The sequence below is a fragment of the Miscanthus floridulus genome, chromosome 1 (genome assembly GCF_019320115.1).
Source record: "Miscanthus floridulus cultivar M001 chromosome 1, ASM1932011v1, whole genome shotgun sequence".
NCBI lineage: Eukaryota > Viridiplantae > Streptophyta > Magnoliopsida > Poales > Poaceae > Miscanthus > Miscanthus floridulus.
Window position 1 is genome coordinate 149886038 of NC_089580.1, and position 9473 is coordinate 149895510.

The window sequence follows — 9473 nt, forward strand, 5'->3', positions numbered from 1 at the left end:
CTCTCTCAAGTTCTCTGGATACGCCTTAGTATCTAGACGCATAACGCTCTCTTCCACTCCTTCATTGTAACTCCTACCGCAACATCGATCCATTGTGCTTAGAAACATGATTGAACACCACTAGGATTAAACTTAGGGCACGTTGTCTAAATTAATATAGATACCTGCATCTTTGAGCTCTAGTCATCCAAAGTCACACACATGATTATATAAATTTACTAAAGTAACGAAATGTAACTACTATACTAAAATTGTACTGACCTTTATAGCTTCCTACTTTATTTTTTCAAAATACTACTATGCAGATGCATATGCTCCATAGTGACATTTTAAAGGGAGATTTTACTTCGGGACATTATTAAAATGCATAATATGCTGATGGACATCGTTAGAAACGAAAATTTGTCCGATACCGTTACAAAATCGTATCTATTTGCTGAAACACACCGCACGTATTATTTTATTTATTCCTCGCATTCGTGGAGACAGAAGTGGATCTAATGACTTTCTTTTTTTCCTTATCTTCAACCATTGGCTGGTCGCCTTTATCTTCAACCTTTGGCTGGTCGCCCTTATCTTCAACACACCGTCTCAGGTTCAGCGATGGCACCGCCATCTCGCCGGCGAGTTCGTCGTGTTACAGTGAATTCCGTCTCCACCAAAAGGTTCATCTCGATCCTCTCTGCGTCGTCATGCTGTTCATTTGTCAAATCCATCACAGTTTCATCTTTCTTCCAGTATCTCCTTTTTCTATTTCCAAAAATCCGGCGAGGATTCCATGAACGGCATCGCCTTCCTCTCTGCTCCAGCCATCTCCGGCCTTTCTTCGTCCGCTGTCAAGCCGCCTGGCACTCCCTCCCACACCATCCCGGTTGCCCTCCACGCTCAGTCGGATTGACCCAACGCTGTCCGCTCGGGCTCCGCCCAGCTTGCCACGGAGACTGCGACCCGAAGCCGCGGCCTAGCGCCGCGAGCGCTCCACGCTGCCGTGAGCCGCCCACAGGATGCCGGCCGGCTGCTGCTCCCCCTGCAACCGAGGCCCTCCCGCTCTTGCGCGCAGCATGAGCTGCCACCGGTCGACCCCGTCACTGTCCTGCCAGCGAGCCCGCGCGGGCCCCGCAAGCCGCGTGCGGCCTAGTGCCGCCGCTCTACCCTGCCGGACGACTAGCCGGAGAGCCCCAGCTGGGGCCCCTCCCTCCCACGCGCGTGACCAGCAGAAGCTCCTCCATGGCTTCCATGGCCATGGAGTGAGGAGGAAGAAGGACCTGTTCGCGACTCTCGCGAGGATCAGTGTCGGCGGCAGGGTGTTTCGGCAAAAAATAGTGAATAGCGGAGGTTGAAGACAAGGAAGAAGAGTCATTTTCCCAATCTTCTCCCTATGTAAATCTGAATAATAAATAAAATATTTAGTAAATGGACATGATTTTGTAACGGTACCGAGCAAATTTTAGTGTTGACGGCATATTATGCATTTTAATCGTGTTCTGCAGCAAAATTTTCCTATTTTAAACTAAACACATTCAGACTTAAGGGCCACAGAAGCCTGATATCATGCGGACCCTAATTTAGGCCTTAAAGTTCGTTTTTAAAAAAATTAGGGCCTTAGAGCCTCTTCGACCAGATCTGGGCCATGGGATTCTGACTGGAGAGCGGCCGGAGCGGAAGTTGCTGAGAGCGGGAGCGGGAGCTCTACCCAAACTGGGCCAGGAGCCAAGGCGTCGTCGCAGCTTGCCGGCTCGCCGCTGCCAGCGAAGTACTCGCCTCGCCGTCGTCCGCCGGCCACCGTTGCTGCGGTGCCGTCGGCCATATCTGAGGCCTTACCGGCACTTCTCCTGGTCCCTCACGCCTCCGCTCCCGCGCCTCTCCAATCTCGATGGAGGGCCGCCTCTTCGACAAGCCCCTGAACCCGAATAAGCTCCTCAAGGAGCAGTAAGTCCAGGGTCCCTAGCCCACGAATCGAGGCTGCGGTTCCAGTCGCTCCCCTTCTCGCCCTTATACGACTCTAATTAGCCCTCCCCTGCCTTGGTGTTGCAGATTCGTGAGCAACCTGACGGGGTCTTCCCTGCTGGAGATCGCGGCGCTCTCCACCGTCGTGCCGGTGACCCATTCAAATCTCCTGCCAATTTTTCTGTATGCGCAAGCACGCTGAGTTAGGGATTTGACTTGATTTCTCTTTTGGTGCATAGGCATTGGTAGTTCTCAGAAAGTGGAGCAGCAGAGGTCAGTTCATCTGAAATGCTGCGGATTCTTCTCTTATATTGTAGCATAAGGCGTCACTGAATCAATTCCCACAACAAATCTGCAAGTGAGATCCACTAATATGATTGGGAAATCCGATTACTAGTAGGCTGCAACTTTTGCAGATTTAACTGTGGATCTGTTTTATGTAAACCGTGAATTCAACAATATAGTCCAAGTTATTCTACAGTGTCACTGTGTCAGCGTAGAAAATGTATTACTTTTAACTTTCTGTATTAACAATTCTCCGTGTCACCCTCCATTTCTAGCTTGTTGATAAATCTGATGGTTGACGCCATAGATTAGGGGCCGTCCATTTCAAGTACAATCTGTATTTTAAGTATGACCTTTTAAATTTTCACATTAACAAATAAACGCTCTCTTATTTTATTTTCCATGTATAGATTTGATCTGACAAAGCGCAATACTTCCCTTGTTTCGTCATATTTTAGATAATTCTAGGAAGGATTCAGCAAAGAAAAATGATGATCAAGTTCACCCTGTTCGTAAAGATTGGATGCAGTACTTCTCTACACTAGGTGTAGATTATCTCACTGTTGTATTGCCAATTATTTTGGTTTTCACAGTAAGTAACCCTTCTCTATATTTTGATTGTGCTTAGTCGCTAGTGTTTTTGAATTAAAAAGGATCAACGAGCACACAGAGAAACAAACTTTGCAGTACAGGGCATAATTAAACACTTTTTAGTTGGAAGAAAAGGAAAATGAGGATCCTTGGGTTATTCCTTGATTTTGCAGGTCTTATCTGAATGGGCCTTTACGTGTGCTATTTCTCTTGTAATCCTGATATCCATCTACATCATGTTTAAAAGGTATTTCGTATGAGTTGTTACATGAACTGTGGAAAGTTATTTTAGATTCTGCCATTCTAAAGTCCATTTTGTATTTCCTTCTAGCAACACAGCCTGTCTATTGTGGAATTGATGTAATCCTGTTCTCCCAGGTCTCAGCTTCATCTTAAAGATGGAAGTCAGCTGCCTTCGCTCAGGGCAGACATATCTTCTTACCGTGTCTCAGTGGTGTGTAAAATTTTATTTATTGGAAAACTTGTGTCCTTTAGTACTGGAGATGTAGCGGCACCACTGAAGTATAAAAAATGATTACGTAATCTGTAGGTTCTGGTGACATGTTTGTGCATATTAGCTGTGGACTTCAAAATTTTTCCAAGACGCTATGCCAAGGCTGAAACATATGGTAGTGGCATCGTAAGTCATACATCCAGCCCTGTTTTTTTCCTTTCGTTTTTTTCGTATCTTATTTGTATCTCCCCATTGTTTTGTCCACACCTGTACATGTTTGGGCCTAACCCTCATGATAAATACAAGTGCTATTCAAGAATCAGCTGTGCCTTATCCCCCCCCCCCCCCCCCCCCCCCCCCACACACACACACACACACTGTGCATACAGACCACCTTCCACAAACTGTTCATACAGTCATAAAAATGTTTAAATTGCTAACGATACAGTGGCGGATTTAGGCCTGGTAACACAGGGCATTTGCCTGGCCTCGCTGCCGTCGAACATTGCAGTTGCAGACCCTAGACTGCAGGTAAAACAACTCTGCTTGTGGAGTTGTGTACATGGTCTATGTTATGAGTATGTTACCATGCTTAGGCTTATCCAGGCTCTGAGATTCCTTGCCCTGCCACTTGAAAGATATATGAGTATATGATTTTATTAGCTTGGTTCAGTGAATAGAACTTTGGCCAGGAAACATGAACTAATAATCACCTTTAGTATCTTTTATTCCTGTGTTTTGCATACACAATTGCCTTTATTTTTTTTACTAGAAATGGCAAGCAAGAAACATCTATGAAATGACTTTTTATTCTTCACAGTTTTTATTTGAATTATTTTTTACCTTTTGTCTAGAAATTCTTTGCGTATTGTTTTCAGTGTTGAACCTATGCTGACATGTACAATTTGGAATGTATAACTACTAATTTTGAAAGTTCAGAAGTTGCAATGTACAATCTGAAATCATCTTCCCATTTTAATGATATTAAGAATTTGACACATGGTCTAACAGATGGATCTTGGAGTAGGATCTTTTGTAGTGGCTAACGCACTGGTATCTAGACAAGCACGAAACATAGCCTCCATGTAAGTCCTTAACTATGATTTGATGTCATTTATCATAACAAAATATCTTTAGGGATACTGAATAGACACTTGGAAAAAGTGTGGTGCGCTGCATGGCATATGTCCCGCTGATTCTCATTTAGTACTGACACTTGGTGCTCCATTTATCTGGTGTAGTCACTAATAACTAGAACTTCTTTCATATGTTTCAATGTTTGATTTGAATTCTTTAATTTAACTGTGCGAATACATTAGTTTCTGTACCATAGGTGCCAATCAGCATCAGTCTACAAGATTAATGTGATGTATCTTACAATGTTCCTACTTGGGTTCCTTAGGAGTTTCAAGGCAGCGCTGAGTTCCATAAGTCCACTGGTATTTCTCGGCTTTGCTCGCATTATCTCCACATGGGGTGTTGATTATCAGGTGCTTTTCTTGTTTCTTTGCACCAATTACCTACATTACTATTTACTTATTTCGGCGATTTATTATAACTGACACATACACTGGTGTGCAACTTCTTTGTTTAGGCATGCCATTCATGCAATTGTTTAGTTTGATTTTCCTCAATGATCTATATTATGATATGATTTACGATGCTCCATTTCCTCTTTTCTGGACACTGAAGCCCTATGTACCACAAAGTCCACAACATATTTGCTTTTCAGTAATACTGAGTGGTGTGATTGGATATCAATTTTCCTGGCGTGGTAGAGAAGTTACTAATAGTAATTCCATATTTGAAGACACTACTGTTTTTTTTTATCTTGTAGGTCCATGTAGGAGAATATGGTGTTCATTGGAACTTCTTTTTCACCCTCGCAGCTGTTTCTATCCTTACATCCATTGTCAGGATTCATCCAAAACATTGTGGATTAGTTGGTCTGCTTATCCTTGCTGGTACAGATTTCTCCAGTTTGCTTAGATGGACTTTACATTGCTAAAATATTTTTATTAAAGATTTGTCTCTGTTTTTGGTTTCAGGATATCAGATTTGGCTATCTTCTGGATTGAACGAGTACCTCATTTCTGATAAAAGAAGTGCTGATATAATCAGCCAGAATAAGGAGGGCATTTATAGCATCCTTGGTAAAAAAATACAGTTCTACGTAGTTTGTCATTTATTTTCTGAAATGCTGAGAAACATACAAGATGCATAGGCCCGCCCCTTTGCCTCACTCACCGCTCGTTTTTTTTTTAAGAAGAATGCAAAACGAGCGGTGAGTGAGGCAAAGGGGCGGGCCTATGAGGACCTTTACCGACGTTTGAGTACGAAGGAAGGAGAGAATGACATTTATAGGATGGTTAGGGCTCGTGATAGGAAGACAGGGGACTTCAACCAAGTCAAGTGCATAAAGGATGAGAGGGAGCAGCTCTTGGTGAAGGAGGATGAGATCAGACATAGATGACAAGAGTATTTTGATAAATTGTTCAATGGTGAGAACGAGAACACCACCGTTTAGTTGGACGACTCGTTTGATGACATTAACAGACGCTTTGTGCGGAGGATTCAAGAATCGGAGGTCAGAGAAGCCTTGAAAAGGATGAAAGAAGGCAAAGCGATGGGCCCTGATGGTATCCCAATTAAGGTGTGGAGATGTCTAGGGGATATAGCTATAGTATGGCTAACCAAGATGTTCAACAATATCTTTCGATCGAACAAGATGCCTGAGGAGTGGAGAAGAAGCATATTGGTATCAATCTACAAGAACAAGGGAGATATCCAAAGTTGTACTAATTATCGGAAAATTAAGTTGATGAGCCACACTATGAAGTTATGGGAGAGTCATCGAGCAGCGCCTGCGAGGAACGACGCAGATATCAACAAACCATTTGGTTTCATGCCCGGAAGGTCAACCACAAAAGCAATCTTCTTAATAAGACATGTTATGGAGTGGTTTAGAGAGCAGAAGAAGACCCTCCACTTGGTTTTCATTGACTTAGAGAAGGCTTATGATAAGATACCAAGAAATGTTATGTGGTCTTTGGACAAAAATAAAGTCCCATCAAAGTACGTGATTCTCATCAAGGACATGTACAACAATGTTGTGACTAGTGTTCGAACAAACGATGGTAACACAGATTACTTTTCGATTAAAATTGGACTTCATCAAGGGTCAGTTTTAAGTCCGTATCTCTTGTTTTGTTAATGGATGAGGTTACCAGGAACATACAAGGGGATACCCCTTGGTGTATGTTGTTCGTTGATGTAGTGTTAGTGGACGAAAGCCAGGCGAGAGTAAATAGGAAACTAGAGTTATGGCGGCAGACCCTTGAGTCTAAAGGTTTTAGATTGAGTAGAACTAAAACCGAATACATGAGATGCGACTTTGGCGGAGTTGTACAGGAGGAGGGAGATGTGAGTTTGGAAGGTCAAGTAGTGCCTAAAAAGGATACCTTTCGGTATCTGGGATCGATGCTACAGAGGGATGGAGATATTGATGTGGACGTTAGCCATAGAATCAAAGCAGGGTGGATCAAGTGCGCGACAAGCTTCTGGCATTCTCTGTGACAAGAGGGTACCACAAAAGCTAAAAGGCAAGTTCTATAGACCGGCGATTAGACCGGCTATGTTGTATGGAGCAGAATGTTGGCCTACAAAGATTCGACATGTTCAACAACTGAGTGTTGCAGAAATGCGTATGTTAGCGATGGATTTGCGGTCACACAAGAATGGACCGAGTTCGGAACGATGATATACGTAATCGCCTAGAGGTAGCACCAATTGAAGAAAAGCTGTCAAACATCGGTTGAGGTGGTTTGGCCATGTCCAAAGGAGACCTCTAGAGGCACCAGTGCATTGTGGAGTCCTAAGCCAAGCTAATAATATGAGGAGAGGTAGAGGAAGACCGAAATTGACATTGGGGAAACAATAAAAAGATATTTGAAAGCTTGGGATATACCTAGTGATCTATGTTTGAATATGGGTACTTGGAAAGTAGCTATTGAAGTGGCTGAACCGTGACTTGGGGCTCTTGGTGGGTTTCAACTCTAGCCTACCCCAATTTGCTTGGGACTGAAAGGCTATGTTATTGTTGTTGTTGTTGCTGCTGCTGCTGAGAAACATACAGCCGTTCAACCTTCTTAGCATGAAGATGCAGGCATAAATGCAGGTCTTGCACATGCATCTTACTAATCTTTTTTCTATTTCTTTTACCCTATTTATGTATGCTACACATAGTTTCTTTTTATCTTACTAAGCTTAAGTACACACACTAATTACCGTTAGCTATCGCTCCCTTTTAGTAGTTGCATGCCATAAATTTGCGTGCATTGTATTTTAAGATTGCTGTAAAAATATGCATTCCACTAATGGATACCCTCACATGGCAGGATACTGGGGTATGTTTCTAATTGGTGTTTCTTTGGGTTTCTATCTGTTCGTTGACACTAGTTCAAAGGGCAAGAACAGGAACATTCAAGTCATGCAAATCTGGGTTCTTGCGGCATCTTTTTGGTAAGAAACATTGAAACAACGACGACATGCTTGATTGTTGTTTTGAATATTTTCTGATTATTAAGATTTGCTCAAACGTCATGTTTATAGGATTTTGGCAATCATCTTTGATAGCTATATTGAGAGAGTTTCTCGGCGAATGGTAAGATACTAATTTTGATTAACTTTTTACTCTAGCATGAAATCAATAATGCTTGGAGAATGTTTTTAAAAGTTGCTATAGCAATTTTATGGTTCGTGGAGCTGAATATTGTGGTCTTAACATTGAATGACAATTATTTTAGTCAGGAAACTTTAATGCTTATTATTAGGCTGGATACAGTGTAAAATGAGTTATAGCATTTAAATTTGCAGTAAATAAATTTTAATGCTTAACCTTTTTTCTGCTCAGTCTTTAGATTGAATTGGAAATCAATACATATAGCTTGAAACTTGATCAAAACATTCATTTTGCAGTGCAACTTCGCTTATGTTATGCTTGTTTTTGGCCAGAATTTTCAGGTATTGTTCTTTTCTATGTTCTTTCGTGCAATTATAGTATACATTAATTAGCACACCAGGTTGGTCTTTTCTTTAACATCTTGGTAGTGTTTGTATTTGTTAAGCAGCGGACAAATATTGGACTTTTCTTTAACAATATGCACTTTATCTGACAATGCCTACAAATTAACCTGTAATGAGGCCAAAGTAAGCCAAGGCGTTAGGGGCAAATTATTAGATGCAGTCTTATATGCTTTAAATATTTTGTAATCTTTCAGTCAGTATGTCTTACATGTTTCCACTTGATATAATGTGCACGGAATGGTTCAAAATTCCATTCTATTTATTGCTTTGCCTGCTAATGTTACTGTTTTATGATTTGGGAGCAACTTTGCCATATCATCAGACCCTTGAATAGTAGCATGGGGGTTTGCAAAGACACAAAATTTACTACTTACCCAAGTAAATGAACCTGCTTTCCTAAGAGTTTACCAACAATGGGTTTGTCTGGTTTTTTTCTTTAGTTGTTTGGTCTAGTATTTCTGTTCATGCTTCACATTAGCTTCACTGTTCATGCTGACTGATTATCCAATGCAGGTTTTATCTATCCTCACATTAGCTGGGTTCGCCTCATATAAAAAGAACTTGGTTCTTGAAGATGCATTCAATCAAAATATGCTTGGTTCATTCCTTCTGGTAAGATCATTGCTTGCTTTCTTTATTACTAGAAAATGGACATTGTCAAGTAATTAAACTTCACTGTGCATTTATTTGAGAGTTGTTCGATTTGCCAGGTTAATTGAACTGAAACTTGAGTGTCTTCTTCTTTCAGGCAAATATCCTTACTGGTCTGGTTAATCTCTCAGTTAACACGCTCTCTGCCTCTTCCTTCACTGCCTTCATGATTCTGTCAGTGTACACATTTACTTCATGCATGGTTACTGGCCTTTCCCATTTTTGTGGTGTTAGAATGAAATTCTGGTGAATTGTAAGCTACCATCTGATATGATGTATGCATTCATTAACTTGCCAGCAAGCTAGTAGCTAGCTTGCTTGAAATATATTATGATTTTCTTAGGGAAAGAGGCCAAATTGCTATCCTAATTAGTTGATCCAGTCATTAACTCTGCCTATAGTCTAGATCTGACTTCTTTCTGACTTGTTCACTTCACAAAATCATTTCCAAGAGAAGTGT

The 9473-nt window shown here is 41.5% G+C and overlaps 1 protein-coding gene across 2 annotated transcripts; it reads left to right on the plus strand.

The window, feature by feature from the left end:
- Window positions 1-551: 551 nt before the first annotated feature.
- LOC136543781 (uncharacterized protein At4g17910-like) lies at window positions 552-9473 on the plus strand. 2 transcript variants are annotated; one of them, XM_066536141.1, is made up of 16 exons: window positions 552-665; window positions 2035-2098; window positions 2187-2220; window positions 2691-2824; window positions 2997-3070; window positions 3202-3277; window positions 3374-3463; window positions 4289-4362; window positions 4680-4767; window positions 5115-5241; window positions 5326-5430; window positions 7675-7798; window positions 7889-7940; window positions 8255-8299; window positions 8876-8974; window positions 9111-9473. In XM_066536141.1, the coding sequence occupies exons 1-16, from the start codon at window positions 604-606 to the stop codon at window positions 9261-9263; spliced, it is 1401 nt and encodes a 466-aa protein (XP_066392238.1). In that variant the 5' UTR covers window positions 552-603; the 3' UTR covers window positions 9264-9473. The 2 variants fall into 2 exon arrangements, with proteins under 2 accessions (XP_066392238.1, XP_066392242.1); XM_066536145.1 differs by lacking the exon at window positions 552-665 and adding an exon at window positions 1559-1929.